At 40.6% G+C, this 20,285-nt stretch overlaps 1 protein-coding gene across 4 annotated transcripts in view; it reads left to right on the forward strand.

Annotated features, from left to right (window-relative positions):
• Positions 1-17,962, forward strand: part of gab2 (GRB2-associated binding protein 2) — a 317,736-nt gene extending 299,774 nt beyond the window's left edge. For 3 of the 4 annotated variants that reach the window (XM_043691671.2, XM_087988084.1, XM_087988083.1), the window contains 6 exons: positions 1,074-1,168; positions 7,594-7,879; positions 14,633-14,723; positions 15,516-15,618; positions 16,428-16,550; positions 17,469-17,962. In XM_043691671.2, the coding sequence (XP_043547606.1) occupies positions 1,074-1,168; positions 7,594-7,879; positions 14,633-14,723; positions 15,516-15,618; positions 16,428-16,550; positions 17,469-17,609 (839 nt within the window). In that variant the 3' untranslated portion in view covers positions 17,610-17,962. The remainder of the gene's footprint in view (positions 1-1,073; positions 1,169-7,593; positions 7,880-14,632; positions 14,724-15,515; positions 15,619-16,427; positions 16,551-17,468) is intronic. The other variant, XM_043691670.2, reaches the window with a different exon arrangement.
• The last annotated feature ends 2,323 nt before the right edge of the window (positions 17,963-20,285 follow it).

Below are 20,285 nucleotides of genomic sequence, written 5' to 3' on the forward strand. Positions count from 1 at the left end.
TGGTTGACAACCAGCTAGCTGATGGGTAGACTGCAGTCTGTTGGTGATATGACACTTCTTTGAACGCAAACTGTCAGATAATAGCAATATTGTGGTTCTGTGCACTGGGGCATATGTTATTTACTGCAATACAGAACTGAAAGGTATAGTTTTTGAGACCCAAACATGTGCCAAGTCACTGATTGCTCTTGCGGATCTTTGAGAAATTACCAAGCAAGGCAAATGCTTTTCTGATTGTGGAGATATTAAAATACCAATTCTGTCTGTGTGCAGATAAGTGAGAGTGGCATTGATTGTAATTTGGAAACAGGTCATGCACTGTCTTTGTGGTCTCAAAAGGTTGTGGTCTGGGGAGAAAATCTATCGGGAAGAAGAAGAGAAACTAAGGGACCAACAGAGCCATACAATAATGTTTAAACTGCACTGAGACCAGTGTTAAACTTATTTGAAAGTCAGAACTCGAGAGATAGGTGTTAGGATACAGGCATTTTCCTTGGTGGGAACTATTCTTAAGTGGCCAATGTAACTGCAACAATCAGCAGAGACCGTGGTTATCCCTGTTCATCTGGGTTCCTGCAAATCTTATTTCAAAGGTTCAATAGCAACTCAGGCAAGCCCTGAGCAAATTCCTGATTTATGAGTCTGTTGTAATGGATTATATTTTCTTAGTGACAAGATTCATGTGTAACTCATTTAACAAGCAAAATGGGTATGTACAATTGTACATTTCTTATGTAATTTATTCTTTTGAGATTTAATTTTGCAATGATGTTTCAGGTTTAATATATGGTTCTATAAAATGGAAGTGCTCTGAGTCTCACTAGGTGCAGCATATATCAGAAGTTCAGACTTGCACCATTTACCATTTTGCTCTCAATGGCTGAATTTGAAGTTCTGATGTGCACAAGTTTTGATTTTGTTTCCGGCAGTGGAGTGTTCTCACCAGGAATATTAAATCAGAACATTCACCCTTCTGTGTATCTTTCTGAAGAAGGGATGAATTACTGTGTTTAACTAAAAACAAGGTCCCATTTCTCTATGATTCAGTCTTGTGTAAAATGTCTTCCAACCAGCTTCTTCATGTGAAACATATGATTATCCCCGTCACGCTACTAATAACGAAGGCCTCTCGGTGGAATCTGTTAATGATGGATTCAGCTCTTACTTGGTAAGGAGCATTTTTAAAAAAATGTGTTTACAACTTAATGGCTCTTTATATTAATTGAGATGCATTACTATCCTGAACTTCTCAGTCTCTCTCTCTCTCTCTCTGGCAAATTTTGTCTCTTGTTAAGAACTCCATAAAAACCGATGAGTTTAAAAAGAAATTCAAATTTCCAGTTAATAACTGAAAAGAGTGATATTACAAGGCTTTATTTTTAAGAATTTTATGGGAACAAATGATTAAAAATGCTGAACTCAATACTTTCTGTAGGCAGCTTGTAGTTTAAACAATAGAAAGTAAAAATTCCCTTTTATACTTGTTACTCAACACTCCCTCTAGGGAATTAAGGCAATGTAGCAAACAGTCCACAGAGGTGCTCTCAGCTTCTGATATATTCACTGTCCCCTCTTTCACTGAAGAGTAATTTTAAGAGTTCACCCATCAGTGCCTTCCTTAGCTGAGGGAGAATTACCGAAATCCAGTACCTGCAGTGAGACCTGCCCTATCATTTCATTCCTGCTGGCTATGCAAGGCTAAGTCATTTAGTCATAGTCGAAAGACTGTTTCTCTCTCATACCTGGCTGTGGAAGTGCACTAACTCAAGCAGTTTGTTCTCTGCTAACCACACAAAACTGCTGTCTCTCTGTGATATTAATTCATTTATAGGGAAGCCTAACATCTGATCTCAAAAGTGGCTTCTACTACATTCTTCCTCATGCATCTAGGTAGAAATGCTGATCACCTGTTTTTGATCCAAAATGTCTCCCATTTTAGAAGTAAATGGACAGATTACAAAACAACTACTTAAAACCTAATACTGCCAACAAATTTTGGGAACCTTGCCACACTCAGAGTCTACCCACTGAAATTTGTTGCCACTGTCTTCAGCCATGCGTACCTTACACTGTCATCCTAGTATTGATGTCTGAACTCTCTTTGATCTTTACTATATCAAACCTGTTGTCGGACAGAATTTGCACATTATCCCCTCCATTTGAAAAATGCAGGTCCAAATGATGAATTATAAGATTGTTTGAACAGCATAAAATCTTGTGTTTTGAATGTTGCTGTAATATATTTAACATACAAACAATTGCACTTCATTCCCCCCCACCCCCATTCTTCCAAATTCCAATGAGTATAGTCCCAGTCTACTCATTCTCGCCTCATACGACAATCCTTTCAATCTGGAATCAACCTAGTGAACCTTCACTGCACCCCCTCCAGTGTCAGTACATCCTTTCTCAAGGAGTCCAAACCTGTACACAGCACTCCAGGTGGGGCCTCACCAGCACCCTATACAGCTGCAGCATAACCTCCCTATTTTTAAATTCCATCCCTCTAGCAATGAAGGAGAATATTCCATTTGCCTTCTTAATTACCACTTCTCAGCCCATTGGCCTTGGTCCCCAACTTTAAATCATCCATGCAAGTTGTAAACAATTGCAGTCCCTACACTGATCCCTGGGGCACACCACTAGCCACTGATCTCCAAACAGAAATAGACGCATTTATCCCCACTCTTTGCTTTCTGTTGGTTAACCAGTCTTCTATTCATGCTAATACATTACTCGTAACACCGTACACCTTTAGCTTATGTTGGGCAGCCTTTTGTGCGGCACCTGGTCGAATGCCTACTGGAAATCTGGATACACCACATCCATTGGTTCCCTGTTGTCCAATGCATTTGTAATATACTCAAAGAATTCCAGTAAGTTAGTTAAATATGAGCTGTAATATATCTGTACAATTTTAGGAATGGACAACAAATGACAGTTTAGCTAACAGCACCCGCATTGTGCAGGAGAATAAATAATGCAGTTATCAGCAAGCTCGCTATTTGTCTCTCTCACATTTTCAGTCACTTCTCAATCTTTCTGCTTGTCTGCCCCCAGTCCTTGTTACCACACCCCATATGTTATTGTTGCTGGTCTTAAAGCTCTTCATATTAGTTCCTAGTCGATATATTTGCTAGAATTCCTTGACGTCTTGTAAGACATTAATTAATGGATTCAGTGCCATTTGTTATGGATTTATAATTAAATGCATTAAATTGTGTAATTCAGTGGTCATTGTCTTTGAAACCTATTGTTGCTACTTCAGCCAGACACTTAGGTGATGTCACAACAGTACAATTTTTGATAAGATGCTGTGGCCAGGGAGGAATGATACTTGACTCAAGAAAAGGAAGAAAAGATTAGACATTTTACATGATTTGGGGAATCAAAGGATACAGAATAGGGCAGGAAATGGATTTGAAATGGATAATCAGTGACGTTAGTCATGAAAGGGCTGTCTGCTCCAATGCAGCACCCACTTCTCTGTTCTTAGGATATATCTCTGGAGTACTAAAAATAGGGAGGTCTTGCTAAAACTATAGAAGACATTGTCAGACCACAGTTGGAATACTATACAGAGGAACCTTGATTACCTGGCATTCAATTATCCGTCAAAATCGCACAGTCCCAATGCTTGGCTAAACTATGTTATCTGGCATTCGATTATCCGGAATTCGATTAACCGAATGAATTACTCCCCATTGGTGTCCTTCGGATAATCGAGGTTCTTCTGTAAACTGTTTTGGTCCCCTTATCTAAGGAAGAATAAGCTGGAATTAGAGACTGCCTTTGGATGTGGAAGGACTGTCTTATAAGGAAAGGTTGAGTAGGGCCTATACTCATTCGAATTTAGAAGAATGAGAGGTAACCTCATTGAAACATGCAAGATTCTTAGGGGATTTGATAGGGTAGATGGAAAAATGTTGTTTCCTCTTATGGGAGAGTCTAGAACCAAAGAACAAAATCTCAGAATAAGGAGTCACATGTTTAAGACAGAGATGAGGAGAAATGTTTTCTTTTAGAAGACAGTGAATCTTTAGAATTCAATACCATAAACGCCTGTTGAGGTTGAGTCATTAAGGATATTCAAGGCAGATAGGGAATCAAGATTTATGAAGAAAAGGCAGGGAAGTGGAGTTGAGATTATGAGATCAGACATGATCTCATTGACTGATGGAGCAGACCTGATGGGCTGAATGGTTTCTTTTCTTCCTACATATTATGGTCTTATCATAGTGGAAGACACCAGCAACATACCAAAACACCAAGAGAGTCAGGGGGCAGAGGTGAGTGTAGTGACCATCACTAGGAGAAGGTGCTTTCACAGAGAGAGTGGAGGGGGCCTGTTCTGTAGTGGAGTTGTTGACTGAGGAGATTTGGTGCGGTGGGGAAGGGGGTGGGGGTTCTTTTATCCAGACAGGCCAGATGTGCCGTGGTCCTTCCATGACTCTTCCTGGCCTGCATTTCCAAGGATAGAAGTGAGCCAGCTCGAGGGGAGGATGAGGGCCGGTCACCTCTGCAGAAAATTGCTGAGGGACCTGAGTGTGGCTCCTCCTCCATCTGAATACCTCGCTGTCACTGTCCTGTCTCCAGGTGAGGATCATGGCTGCTTCTCGGCTGATGTGCTCAGCTCACCAGCTGCAGCTGTTAAACACACAGCAGGCAGAAGGAGTCTCACAGCCTCAGGTCAGAGGCAGTGCCCGATGCAGCACGCCAGAGGGCCTGGTGAATTCAATGCTCCATTTCTGTGCTACGACCAGTGGTGGGACCTGGATGTCTCTGCACTCCCACAGGATCCAGTACCCAGCAGGGTGAGTATCCTCTCCTCATTAGGAGGGAAGGACAGGAAATCTCCCCTCCCCCAAATCTGTTTGCTTTTCTCTGCCCTGGTTTGAGTTATAGGGAGAGGCTGAGTATGCTGGGGCTTTTATTCCCGAGAGTGACAGAGATTGACAGATGACTTTATAGAGATTTATAAAATCATGAAAGGCATGGATAGGGTGAATAGCCAAGGTCTTTTTCCCTAGAAAGCGGAGTCCAAAATTTGAGGTGAGATGGGAAAGATTTAAAAAGGACCCGAGGGGTAACTTTTTCACACGAGGATAGTGCATGTCTGGAATGAGCTTCCAGAGGAAGTGATGGAGGTATATTGAGTTACAACATTTAAAAGGCATCTGGATGAGTATACGAATAGGAAACATTTAGAAGAAAATGGGCCAAATGCTGACAAATGGACTAGGTCAGATTGGGATGTCTGGTCAGTGCGGTTGAGTTGGACCGATGAGTTTGTTTCTGAGTTGTATGACTCTATGTCTTCTCCAGTATTGGCATAAAATGGACAAATGGGTGAGCACAAGGGTGTGGCACAATTGTGGGGCAAGATGTGAAGCATTCTGAGGGAGTGAGGAGGCAGAGTTAGTGATGTGGGAGGGCATCAGAGTAAGGGAAGCATGCAATAGAGGGGCTGTCAGAGCAGAAGCCTTGGTGGGAGGTGGGTACAATAGCAGGTATCCAGCGAGTGCGAGGCAGCAGGGAGTGACAATGGTATTTACCTTAATGACATGGTGAAAGTCATTGATTGTCTTTCAGCACTACCAACCAATCCTCTGAACCCTGGACAGAGTACCAACCCATGACCAGGCAGGCATGGTGTGCTCCTCCCTTCTCTGGGAAAAGGATGGCCTCCTGTGCATTACCATGTCAACCAAGACCTCCACATTCCTGCTGGTGGACCTCAGTGCTATCTTGCCCTTATCAGCCATCTCTGTCCACTCACCAGTCATGAGCAGGGCAGGTGCCAGATGCTAGTGTCCCTCCACATGCACCTTTGCTCACGAACGTGGCATGGCTGAAGAAATGCTGGTCTAAAGGCAGATGTCCAGTTAGTGGCGATTTCAATCAGAAACAGCGTGTGGTAAGATGACATGGAGAGACAAATTGGTACTCCCTACTGGGTCAGCAATGGAATTAAAGCAGTGATTATGGAAAGATCTGGCAAAGAAACTCATCTCACCTCACAAGATAGTTTCACTCAACCAAACTCGACCCAACCCACATTTAGCCATAAACCGTACAACTCTGCCAACAATATTAAAATGGTATGCAGCAAATTTTGTCTGGATAATCAGCTTAGTGAAAGCTGGACATGTGAATGGCAAGACTTGACTGAATCGAGGAACAGGGAATCAATATCACTAAGTCTAGAGATAATAAGCATAAAGGCCATGCAGTTTGGGATGAGTTTACATTTGTGATGGGTGAAGCTTAGGAGGCTGATATTCTGCTGGAATTGGTTGTCTCTGATTGGACACAATATTGCACCCGAGGTGTAACCCATGATTTATAGCAGTTTAACACACTTACATTTATTTATGGAGCCTTGTCAAATTGCCTTGCCACCTTCAAAACTATGTTGTTTTAAAACCCTCAGTGTCTTTGTTCCACCTCCTCTAATGCCAGCTGTTTTTTTTTAAATGTTATCTGCTTTTTGAGAATTAGCATATTTGAATAATACTTAAACATTTCAAGTGTGTGTAAGAGTATCAGAAAGTACCAGTGGCTAGATGAATGACTAAAGAGCGTGAGAAGCATTATTAGTTTCCTTTTGAACACACTTACCTGCAAGTCAAATCAAGACTCTGTATATTTTGTTATACATATAATTAGTTGGAATTTTATTTTTCTCGTAATTTTTGTAATTTCTGTGCATGTAATATAGAGTTGAACTTCCCACAGAAATAAAGAAGTTTTGTGATGGGCTGCACCATTCCCTACAGATTATTTCCTAACTTTATCCCTGCCTCAGTTTATCTATGGAAACCCTCATGCTTGTCTTTGTTACCTCAGAGCTGACTACCCTCTTGCAAGCACCCTCTATAAAGTTGAGATCATCCAAACTCTGCTCCTGTCCTAACCTACACCATCTTTCATCTCTTACCCCTTTGTTTTCTGACTTCTGTTGGTTCCTGATTAAATAATGACTTGGTTTTAATGTTCTCATCATTGCTTTCAGATCTCTCTAATGCTTTACCCTTTCCTATCTCTGTAATGCCCTTCAACATATCTCCTGTAATTCTGATCTCTTCAACACTCTGAATGTTAATAACTCTACCTTTGGTAGTCATGCCTTCCTGGTTAACTAGGCTCCATGTTCTAGAAATCCCTTAGATACTTTTCTGACTCTTTAGCTTTCTTCTCACATAAGTTCTTTAAAAATTACTTGACCAACATTTTGTTTATCTGACATAATATTGCCTAATGTGACTTGGTGTTAAATATTGCTTTATAGTTGCTGTGAAGCATCTTGAGATATTTTATTACCTTAAAAGTGCGATATAAATTAATTGTCAATTAATTTCACTCTTTATTTGCCCAATTGTCACTTTGCACCTGGAATTTATCAACTTTTCTGCCTAATTTGTGATCCCTCTTTTAAATTAAAGCATTGTAAGAAATTCAAGAAGCATTATGTTAATTCACTAGCATTCTAGAGCAACAAATCTAAAAATTTCTAAATATAAGTTATACAAGACACAGTTAAACATATCTAGTTCTGGTTTAAAGGACGTTGGAAATTATATATGTTCACAGAGATCAAAATGTACGTCATCCCGCTCAGAAAGTTTGGAATCCGAAGATAATTATGTGCCAATGAACCCAGGTTCCTTGTCTTCATTTGTTACAACCACTGCAGAGAGTTGTCAGGATGTCTACATACCCATGAGTCCTGGTCCGCACCACTTTGACTTCCCTGGATTCTCCTCAGCCACATTCCCCACACGCAAAGGAAGTACAGCCTCTCTCTGCCACAAACCCAACTTTCCTGGAGATTTGCTGCCACCTCCAGTCAACCGTAATCTCAAACCCGACAGAAAATGTAAGTTCTATCAGTTTCACCTACATTGATCTGGAAAAATATACCTTTGTTGCGTCAGATGTACAAATATAATATTTCAACCTGTGCTGTTATGGTCATAAAAATGAACAACAATGGAGAAAGTCAGCAGGCCTGGCAGCAACTGTGGAGAGAGAAACAGAGTTAACTTTTCAGATCATGATCCTTAATCCGAAATCAGACTTTCCATTATGAGAAGGACTTTCTGGCCCCTGTTCTTACCGTGTTTTAGGTGGAAAGGAACATAAAAATGCTCCCCTCCCCAGCTTTCCTGCCAATCCCCTACCTGAAATAGGATTGACATCAGCAGCTCACCTGACATTTTTCAAAAAAATAATGAAATAAGACAATTGAGCTTGTCAGCAAGTCATTTAACACAAATATTGCATCTATCATAAAATGGACTGTGTGAGCAGAGAGATGGGAATTCAAAGGGTGTCCCTTTTAACCAAAGGCAGGAGTGAGGGGAGGATACATCCTTCGGGTGATGCTCTATACACATGAGGGCATCTCCACCCCAGAGTGTCTGTTCCCCTCCCCACCATTGTTGGGTGGTCACCAAAACTACATCTCCACCACCCCATCATACTACCACCACCCCTCCCCCCAACACTCCTCAAAGCTCCCTGCCTAAAAGACCTGGAACTTACCTTGGTCTGAGATCCATCCTTTATCTTCATGGGTTTCCTTCTAGTCCCCTCAGTTCTGTCATTTCTCAGGCTACTTGTAGTGCCAACCAATTATACTGGCTGGCAGCTCTTGAGGGCAGGACCTCGTCCTACTGAGGAATGGAAGTCCAATTCTCACCTCCTTAAGGTCACCAGTTAGAATTATGGCTGCAGAGCAAGCATGTTTAGTGTCAGTTCATTTGAGACTGAGTGTTTTTGTAGGAGTGGGCATATGCGAGGTATAAACTCCAACCCAATCACTGTAACGTGTTTGATGAAAGATCGTGACCTGAAACGCTAGCTCTATTTCTATCTCCACAGATGCTGCCCAACCTACTGATTATTTTATTCTGTTTCCATTTCTTATTTCGAACAGTTACAGTGTTTTGATTTTGGTTTTGGGCTGTTTCAGTGATCAACACAGCTCGCAAACAATCATTTTAACTCCTACAGTTACAGATCAAGTTACAAGTACTTTCAAAACTACTTTCAAAAAAAAATCAAGATGCGGCTGTCGCTGGCAATCCCACGTTAATTGCTCATCTTTAGTTGCCTAATGGTAGGGTCAAGCCTTGATCTTCAATCAATTCACCGTGGTGGTGCCATGACATTAATTAGGATATATCAAAATGTTCAAATGAAATAGCAATAACTTGGAGCATGATTTCCATAATCTCACAGCAAAGGCAATGCGATTAAAAGCTATTCACAAATTACGTTAATGCACCTGGAGATAATATATTTTCATTACACCAGTGGAGTGCAGAATGATACTGGAATCTGCAACAAGGACACTGACAAAAGAATTGCTTTCTCCTAGATGGTACTGGATTGCTTGAGTGTTGTACACATTCAGGTTAATAATGAACATTCAATCAAACTCCTGAAGCTGCTAATAGATGGTGCAGATCTTAAAAGAGGATTCAGCCTGTGCCCTGCTGCTGTAATCACCTTATTGATCCTTTTGAACATATTAAGTTACTATCAGTGGAGGTCCAAAGATATTAATTATTTGGGATTCTGTAAGAGTCAAGGAGATGATTGGGCTTTTTCTTCTTTTCCTGGCATCAATAAACACAATAATGATCAACTGATGCTGTTTGCCCACTGTAATTTCACCCACTGAGGGTCATCCTCTCAGTAAAACATAGTTTTGCTATGGTTCCTGGTAGCATATGTGATTGATGTTGAGGGCAGCTTTTCTCACCTCTCCTCTGTCATGAGAGTAATTTCTGACTTTGTACTCTTGTTGGAGACCTTGCCAGCTGGAAGCCTGTGCTACAAATTCAGGTGTGTGTGAGACAGAATAAATGGCTGAAAGATTATGCACAGTCCATGCTAAGGTCACAAATGCAAACTGCTGACTGGCAAGATATCCAGCTGGAATTTTAAAAGTACAAACTTTTCTCCTGAGGTGTGCACCATTCTATGGTATATTATTTGTTTGTTATGTTGAATTATGAATTTACATAATCACATAATTGATGCATAATTCTTGATTCTAAGTAATTACACTGTTTGAATTAATATTTCACTCCTTTGATATGTTAGAAGTACTGAAATATATTAAACTTCTGTAGCAGTAATTTCTATACCAGCTCTAATGCATTGAGCACCTTTCAAATTACTGTAATGTTTCAATCTACAGTCTACAGCTCTGTTAATATCACAGCAATAATCAGTTAAAAGTGCCAGAAATGTATGATGGTGATATAAGCTGGCAACTGTTTACCATTCTTTCATTGACTAATTATCAAAGATAGTAGGTTATAACAAAGATTAACACTGTGGTCAAAATAGAAAATGAAGGAAATCAACAAATCCTTTGCAAGTATGATTGACCTGATATTATCACCAACATGCCCAGTCAACAATTCTTTCCCATCACTAATTGCCCTTGAGAAGATGGTGGTGAACTACCTTCTTGAGTTGCTGCAGTCCGTATGGTGTAGGTACGCTGACAGTGCCTTTTGGAAGGGTACCATGTTTTTGACCCAATGCCACCTAAGGTTTGATGTTGTTTGTTGTGTGACTTGGAGAGGAACTTGCAGATGGTGATGTTCCCATGTATCTGCTGCCCTTGTCCTTCTGGGTACGAGAGTTTGGAAGATTCACTTGAGAAGTCATAGTGAGTTGCTGCAGTGCACCTTGTAGATATTGTTGTCAGTATGCAGTAGTGTTGGAGGGAGTCAACGTTAAATATCTGTGGCAGATGGAGTGTTAATCAAGTGGGCTTCTGTGTCCTGTATGGTGTCAAGCTTCCTAAGTGTAGTTGGAGCTGCACTCATCCAGGCAAGCAGAGCTTTTTACATCTTCCTCCAAACGACTTTCCAATCCTCCCACTTCCTCCAAACGACATCCAGTCCCAGTACACCTCCATCCCCCATCACGAAGGACTCAAAGCCCTCCGCTTCTTCCTTTCCCGCCGTACCAACCAGTACCCTTCCACTGACACGCTCCTTCGACTGACTGAACTGGTCCTCACCCTGAACAACTTCTCTTTCCAATCCTCCCAATTCCTCCAAACCAAAGGAGTAGCCATGGGCACCCGCATGGGCCCCAGCTATGCCTGCCTCTTCGTAGGATATGTGGAACAGTCCATCTTCCGCAGCTACACTGGCACCAGCCCCCACCTTTTCCTCCGCTACATCGATGACTGTATCGGCGCCGCCTCGTGCTCCCACGAGGAGGTTGAACAGTTCATCCACTTCACCAACACCTTCCACCCTGACCTCAAATTCACCTGGACAGTCTCAGATTCCTCCCTCCTCTTCCTCGACCTTTCTATTTCTATCTCAGGCGACCGAATCATCTACTACAAACTGACCGACTCCCACAGCTACCTGGACTACACCTCCTCCCACCCTGCCCCCTGAAAAAACGCCATACCATTCTCCCAATTCCTTCGTCTCCGCCGCATCTGCTCCCAGGAGGACCAGTTCCAAAAACGTACAACCCAGATGGCCTCCTTCTTCAAGGACCGCAATTTCCCCCCCGACGTGGTCAACGATGCCCTCCACCACATCTCTTCCACTTCCCGCTCCTCCGCCCTTGAGCCCCGCCCCTCCAACCGCCACCAGGACAGAACCCCACTGGTCCTCACCTACCACCCCACCAATCTCCATGTACAGCGCATCATCCGCCGTCATTTCCGCCACCTCCAAACGGATCCCACCACCAAGGATATATTTCCCTCACCTCCCCTATCAGCATTCCGTAAAGACCACTCCCTCCGTGACTCCCTCGTCAGATCCACACCCCTCACCAACCCAACCTCCACTCCCGGCACCTTCCCCTGCAACCGCAGGAGGTGCAAGACTTGCGCCCACACCTCCCCCCTCACCTCCCTCCAAGGCCCCAAAGGAAACTTCCATATCCGCCACAGATTCACCTGCACCTCCACACACATCATCTATTGCATCCTCTGCACCCGATGTGGCCTCCTCTATATTGGGGAGACAGGCCGCCTACTTGCAGAGCGTTTCAGAGAACACCTCTGGGACACCCGGACCAACCAACCCAACCACCCTGTGGCTCAACACTTCAACTTCCCCTCCCACTCCACCAAGGATATGCAGGTCTTTGGACTCCTCCATCGCCAGACCACAACAACACGACGGTTGGAGGAAGAGCGCCTCATCTTCCGTCTAGGAACCCTCCAACCACAAGGGATGAACTCGGATTTCACCAGTTTCCTCATTTCCCCTCCCCCCACCTTGTCTCAGTCAAATCCATCGAATTCAGCACCGCCTTCCTAACCTGCAATCTTCTTCCTGACCTCTCCGCCCCCACCCCAGTCTGACCTATCACCCTCACCTTGACCTCTTTCCACCTATCACATTTTCGACGCCCCTCCCCCAAGTCCCTCCTCCCTACCTTTTATCTTAGCCTGCTGGATAAACTTTCCTCATTCCTGAAGAAGGGCTTATGCCTGAAACGTCGATTCTCCTGTTCCCTGGATGCTGCCTGACCTGCTGCGCTTTTCCAGCAACACATTTTCAGCTTTTTCCATCATTCTCCTGTCTTGTGCATTGTAGGTGGTGGTTAGTCTTTGGGGAATCTGAAAGTGAATATTCACAGCAGAGTTCTCAGCCTCTGATTTTATGAGAATGATGGTTTAAAACATAGAATGAACTATTTCTCAAAATGAGCAAATAGCATAAAGATTACATATTGACAGTCAGCACCAGGTGGCTGAACAATGTAAACCTGTAATAGACAATTGCTTTAATTCTTGTATCAAGTTGAGAATTAATTGTGTCTTTAATGAAAAATCATACTATTGTCATTTGATCGAGACATTAAGAGATCGAAATTGATCCAGATGAAAAATGAGAGCATATTACCAAGTGAAGCTTTGTAGGTATCCCACGCAACTGTCTAACAGAGATGTCAGACTTCCTGCATATAAAATGAAGGGTCCTAACTTTGTTTCTAAGGCCTTGCAGAAATTCAATTTGATTGAGCACAGCAAGAACTGAATCTGCTCCCCTTGAGATTAAACGATTGAGCAATGCCTAATCAAAAATTGCTACTTTCATGTGTTCTGATTGTATTCTACTTCTCATTTTTTTTGTTTATTTTGTAGAACGCTTTTTGTTTAATATAATTGCTATGCTCCCTGACTAGGAGAGTGCTGAGATATTATTACACAATATCTGACTCTCCAGTACAGGACCAAGGTTGCCACCAGGAAAAGTAGACATACATTTGGTTCTCAGCAAAATTCCTAGTTCTTTACAGCTAATCCAACAACAATTAACATCCCGGTTCGATTTGAAGTCATGTGTTTATCGCTATAACTACTTCAGTCAATGGCTTTCCTAAACTGTAGAAAAATTATAAATCAATATTTCTTATGTTTTGGAAATAAACTGAGCTCCTTTTTTCGAATAGTTTGGAGCTTGTGTTCTTCGTGGTATCACTTATGTGGTAAGATGGTGTTCAACCATCTTATAGATTTAGCATTTGTTGTTCTTTGGCACTTGTGGATTTGTAGCACACATCACAGGCAATGCACATTATTCAGGTATGCATATTATTCCTTCTATGGCACTATCCTTAATGCTCATGGTCACTTCTTTCACCTCAAGGTTCAATCTGCAGCTCTTCACACTGCTCAACTCCAGCATAGCAAGACCTCTGTTTCTATGAGGAAGAACATGCATTGTAATGACTGTTTGATTTGGATTGAATCACAATTCCTCTGTATCCTGTTAGCATGATATTGAGTGTTTTCAGAACACCTTGGATAGCCATTTTCTTCCAAGTGTTCAGAAAAGACCTTCAGATATAGGATGGCATTATTCTGTGCTCCAGTACCATTCTTCACCTTCAGATTTATTATTGTGGGCTTATCAATTTTCCTAATATGAGTGGTTGTTTGATTTTCTTTCTCTAAACTATCAGATCTGGACATTTTATGCTAATTATAAAATACACCCATTGAAAAGTCACCTTCCAATCATATGACGAGAAGGTCTGGTATCAGTATATACAAAGGGTTTCAATGGGACAGTTGGATGCTTCCAATATGTTGAATATAATATCATTGTTCACCAAGCAAAGAAAGCTGTGATTCAACCTCCATGTAAAATACCAATGGAATTGAAAGGAAAGCTTGAAAGAGAGCTCGAAAGGGCAGAAGAAAAGAAAGTGATTGCTAAAGTCACAAAATCTGTAGATTGGATAAGTTCCATCATGGTGAGAGAGAGACCAAGTGAATGGCTAAGAATTTGTCAGGATCGCAAAGATCTTAGCCAAACTGTAAAGAGGGATCATATTGTTCCAATAGTGTATTGTGTTGTCAAAATCGCCAGTATCTACGTCTAGGTTTCATAGGTGTTTTGGTTTCTTTTCCTACCTTTCGGTGTGTTGATCTGGTTCCGGTCACTTGTCTATCACCATCTTCCTTGATTCCACACATTTGCCTGGTGATTGGCCTTTCCACAAGGCATCTGCAGAACATCTCGTTTAGACAGAAAGTCAGCCATTTTGAAAAGGTTTGTGTTAACAATGTTTAATTATATCATACTCAGCAATTGTGTGATTATGGTTTATATTTCAGCCAAACAAGGTCCAATGGAATCGCGAAACAATACATTCATTGACGAGCTTCCCTTCAAGTCTCCTGTAACCAGATCTTGGTCCAGGCCCGTGTAAGTGACCTTTTAAAAATAAGTCCAGAAGATATTGGCAGTCACTTCCAAAACAAGTAAACCTTTGGGGAGTGAAACTGTTCCCAGCTAGCAACACAAAATAAGCTTATAGTGAATCAGCAGCCAACATTTCAGCAGTTTGCTTTTCCTTTCCATCGACTTGGAATTGCTAAGAGTTTGAATTTCAATAGAAGGAGCAGACATGGTGGAAAAAAAAGTGAGCTATTTGTCATGTGATTACTCAGAAATAATGACTTAGACAAATTTTATCGCCTTCCCTCTGTCTACAAATTGAGGGCAGTGGCACAAAAATGATGATTCCCTTTGAGAGATTCTGGAGTAGATCATCATGTTTAATTTAATATATTTTGTGCAGCAAACTGTATCTTCTTGGGCAAGATTCACCCAGTGATTTCTTCCTCCCTTTTGCAGAAATGTATTCCTTCTGTCATGTATGGTTGTGTAGAGAGACAATTAAAAATGTCTGGGAAGTTTGATGGAGGTTCAGTGCATTGCAACCTTGGTGTTATCAAAGATCTTTGATTTGTGGAAGTGTGATGGAAGCTGGTTCAATTGAGGCATTCAAGGGGCTATTAGATGCTATTTGAAGAGAAACAATGTGCAAGGATATGTATGGGGGAAGGGTAGTAGAATAACGCTGAGTCATAATGCTCTTTGGAGTACTGTTGCAGACATGATGGGCCAAATGGTCACCTCCTGGACCATAACATTTTTGTGATTCATTGTTAGTGTTTTAGTTCTTGAAAGAAAGTTGTATTTTATTGATTCTAGAGCTGCTGTGAACCCCATTTCTTCACAAAATTGCCGCCCATTATCAACACAAAGTGTCACCAGCACTGACTCAGGAGACAGTGAAGAAAATTATGTTCCAATGGTAAGTAATTAAAAACATGATGCTCCAGGAGATCATTTGTAAGTTGCAAACTAAACAGAAATTGGTTATATTAACATACAAAATGAAGACCATGAAGAGGTCATTTGGCCCAACAAACCTATCTCACACAATACAAATTTATTATGCACAACTGCATTAATATTTTCATTGAAGAATGCAAGTATATCCAATTTCACAATTAGTACAAAGAGCTTGTTATTCTAGTTTGATTTTAAAACTTACTACTTTCACACCTCTTAGAACTCACCACTATCATGAAGATTCTTGTTCATAAAGGGCAGGAGTAAGGCATCTTCTTCAGCCCCTCCCATCAGAAGACTTGAGACCTACTATGCACATGATGTGCACTGTGGAAGTAGGAATCTATCCACCGACTAACAGCATCAGTTTTTGTGCGAATCAATAAGCCTCTCAATAATACAGGGCTCCCAAAGCCAACAGTCCATGGCAATCAAAGTTGCAATTATTGTCCCCAGTGTCTGTGTCACAAAGTGTTGGAACAAGCAATTACCATTTCTTGATTTACTGAAATTGAGGTGAGTTCACAATGATCCAGATGCACAGGATGCTTCAATGTTAGGCCTGCTGAAAACAGCTTTATTGACTCTCTTCACAAAAGTCTACCTTTATCCTGTGTCTTTCCATAACTTCAGAATTACCAAAGAACTTTACAGCTGCATGTTGAATTAAGGAAGTTTATCATGTTCTTGTTATAATTAAAATCAGTAAGTCTGACTTCATTGTGATAAGAAACATTTATCTTTTTATTTCATTTACCCACACAACAGCAGAATCCAATTTCTACCTCTCCAATGAATGCTGTGACTGGCAGCCCTGGTGCAAGGAAGCCTGGGAGTGTGGATTATTTGTCTTTAGATTTTCAGCCTAGCTCTCCTGGTCCTCATCGAAAGGTAAAACCTATAATTTGTCTATTTTAGATCATTTGGTTCTATTTTTCATAGTAAATGTTCTCTGGATTTAAATGTATTGGGTTGAGCATTACACAATTATTACACTATTGAGTATAGGTGTTGGGACATCTTGTTGCAGCACAAGACTTTGGTGAGGCCACATTTGAAGTACTGTTGGCAGTTCTGGTCGCCATACTATAAAAAGGATACTATTAAACTAGAAAGAGTGCAGAAAAGATTTACTAGGATGCTACCTGGACTGGAAGATTTGACTTATAGGAAGAGGATGGATAGGCTTCCCTGGTTCGTAGGAGACTGAGGAGTGACCTTATAGAGGACTATAAAATTACGAGACGTTTAGAAAGGTAGCGAGCCAACAGCTTCTCCCCATGGTAAGGGAGTCTAAAACTAGAGACCATCGACTTAAGGTGAGAGGGGAGAGGTACAAAAGGGTCAGGATGGGCAATTTTTTCACATGGGAGGTGATAGTGTATGGAACAGGCTGGCAGAGGTATTGGTATTGGCGAGTATAATTTTGTCTTTTAAGAAACGTCAGGACAGGTACATGGATGGGATAGTTATGGAGGGATATGGACCAAATGCAGGCAAATGGACTAGATAATAGTGATAATGGGCAAGTTTGGCCAAAGGGCCTATTTCCATGCTGTAGATCTCTATGACTTTAATCTGGCTCAGCTTCCCTTTTTCCTTCTCATTCCCTTGCCAGTTTTATTCTTATGGACTCCCAGTGATCTAGATTGTCCAGTCTTAGTCTCCTTCAGTACAAAACCCAATGAGGGTAACTATCAAAAATTAACAAAGTTATTCTATTTATGTATATGTAAAATATAGCCAATTTCATGTTAATTTGTGATAATGGAACAAACTCATTTAAATCTATCTCCTGTCTCGAACCAGCCTTCCACATCCTCAGTGACATCAGATGAAAAAGTAGACTATGTACAAGTGGATAAGGAGAGGACCCAGGCTCTACAGAACACCATGCAGGAGTGGACTGATGTGAGACAATCCAGTGAGCCTTTGAAGAGTCTGAAATAGCAATATAAAAGGATAAACAATGGAAAGCAAACTATTGCAGTTCTGTAAAAGATGAATCTGCACTTTCTGTTAAACGATAATATGCCAGAATGAGGGAAGAGGTATTATTTCTTGAATTGTCTCAAAATTTTATAGATAGCTTTCCATCACTTTTTGATATAACAGCCACTTCATTGTACCTGTTCAAACAGAAAGCAATTCTTCCACATGTTCACGCTGAAAAAAGCTTACAAAGATAAGGCAGATTTTACTGTGCTCAAATATTTGCCGGATCTAAATATCTTCTGTTATACTTCGCTTAACAAACACCTGTGGTAAGAGTCAAGAATAAAGTTGTTAGCTACTTGATTAAGGATTTTGAGAAGACTAACTATTTTTGTGATACTGTTTGTTAATGTCTTGAAAGCTGGTAATACATCTGAAACACAGCAGCAGAATATTATAAATTGTGAGTGAACTGAAGTAAATCATTTCAGCAATAAAAACTGAAAATCTGGAAAATCTCAGTAGGTCTGGCAGCATTTGGAGAGAGAGAAACAAAGTTAATGTTTTGAGTCTGGTTGTGACTTCTTCAGAACCTCAGAGTCATACTGGACTCGAAACATTATCTTTGTTTCATTCTCCACAGATGTTGCCAGACCTGCTGAGTTCCTCCAGCGCCTTCAGTGCTTATTCTGTATCTCCAGCCTCTGCAATACTTTAGTTTTACAATTTTTCAATACCCTGTATATCAATAACTGCTGAAAGAAACACAAAGAGCTAGATTTTCAAATTGCCATCCAAATCTAAAACTGTTGTGTAGACCAATCTTCTGATTGTAAAAATGTCCAATTTCACTTGCATTGATTTCAGCTGATATGCAAAACCAGGTTTACACCCAGGAGCAAGTTGGAAATGTATCCCTTACAACCGAGGGTATCCTGTCTCTTGAAGTCTGAGAACTGTAGTCACGAATGAATACCTCTCCTCCTTCCAATTATCATAGCAGAATTTTATAAGATGTAGGGAAACGTTCAAAACGAAATTGCAGGATACCCTAGAAATGTGGGCAACTTTCAGTGGACTCATCGGCAACAAACTCATGACTTCACAATAATTATCAATGTGACTTTAATACACTTTCTAAAGTACATTTTAAAAAGTAGTGTAGTAAAGGTCTGCAATCTTCAAAAATTGCTGGAAGTCTCATGTTTGTTCACCGTATTGAACTGAGATACAAAATAGAATTCATGTGAAAACTATTTATGATATTTAATAAAAAGTTCTTAGTATGAATCTAAAATGATACATACATTATTTATGAATGGTGAAATGATCCTCATTTGAAGTGGTGTCACTTTCAAACCTTTCTTAACAAACTTAAAAGGTTTGAATAATTTTATTCTGTTTTAACAAAGAAAAACAAAGCAAATAGATGTGAAATAACTGAAATAGTGACTTGTTGGAAAATCTTTTGATAAATTATAAGCATATATCCATTTTTGCCAGTGCCATAAAGTACAGCTGCATTTCTAGATTTGAAGAATGTGACGGAGAAATAAATAGTGTTATGTTGATGGAGATGATTAAGAAGGATGGGAGGATGATTGAGTGAATTTTGAATACTAGAATGGAAAGGTTGGGCTGAATAACTTGCTTCTATTCTGTATATTCTATGTAAATAGTACTTCACAAAAATATCCCTTAAAAATAATTACCTTTCAGTCAAAGCCTCATGATCACATCAGATAAGATCACAAATTTAAATAGTCTTCCTTCAAATACATTTTGTATGAGAAACAAACTAACAAAGGTACATATTTCTTTGAATCCTGATAATTCTGTGTAAACAATTTCAATAGATCTTCACAAAATAAGCAAATTCTCAACCAGTTGAAATACATACATTAATCATATAAAATAGATTTGGAAAAATATTAGTTAAATCCTTAAATCACGGAACGGATAATGACTGATAAGCTAGCCAGATGTGCAGTAACATTAGAAGAATTTGCAATGATCAGCTATTTGCTCATTTTTATTATTGTATCCAATCCTTCCACATCTGCATCCCCTCGCAGGATGGTCTTAGAGATTCTTGTATCTTCATTGAACAAAAATCCAACCAATCTCCAACAACTACCATCTGCCCAGCTGACATTGTACCCGAATTAAATGCCTTCTACTCCATCTCCATTCACTTTCTCCAAGTAATGTGTAATCTTGGAGCTATCTGCATGGATCCTTGTTGTGCCTATTTTCTTTGCAGGAAATTGGGAACATTCTTTAATCCAGTTCTCTCTTCACAATCTCCCTTATTCTCTTTTTCAAGTACATTGAAAGCTTTTATGCTGTTAACTGCTCTTGCCCTGAGCTAGTCAATTTATTCATGTTGATTCTCGTTTAAACTCTCTTCTTGTCTTTTCATATCCTATTCCCCACCTCCTCCCTTCCTTTCCTTGACTTCTGACTGTATTTCTTGAGATAGACTATCAAGCAATATTCACTCTGAGTGTACTGGTTCCCACAGCTGCCTTGACTATACTTTCCCACACCTTGAATACTTTAAGGACACAATTAAATTCTCCCAATTTCTGTTCATTGATGCAGCATTTTCAATTCCAAGTATTTTCAATATGCCTTCCTTTCTCCTCAACTGAGGACTCCCCATCATGGTTGGCCAGACCCTCAATTCCA

The sequence above is a fragment of the Chiloscyllium plagiosum genome, unplaced genomic scaffold (genome assembly GCF_037043375.1).
Source record: "Chiloscyllium plagiosum isolate Xiang-an unplaced genomic scaffold, Cpla_swu_hap1 HiC_scaffold_6, whole genome shotgun sequence".
Taxonomy (NCBI): Eukaryota; Metazoa; Chordata; class Chondrichthyes; order Orectolobiformes; family Hemiscylliidae; genus Chiloscyllium; species Chiloscyllium plagiosum.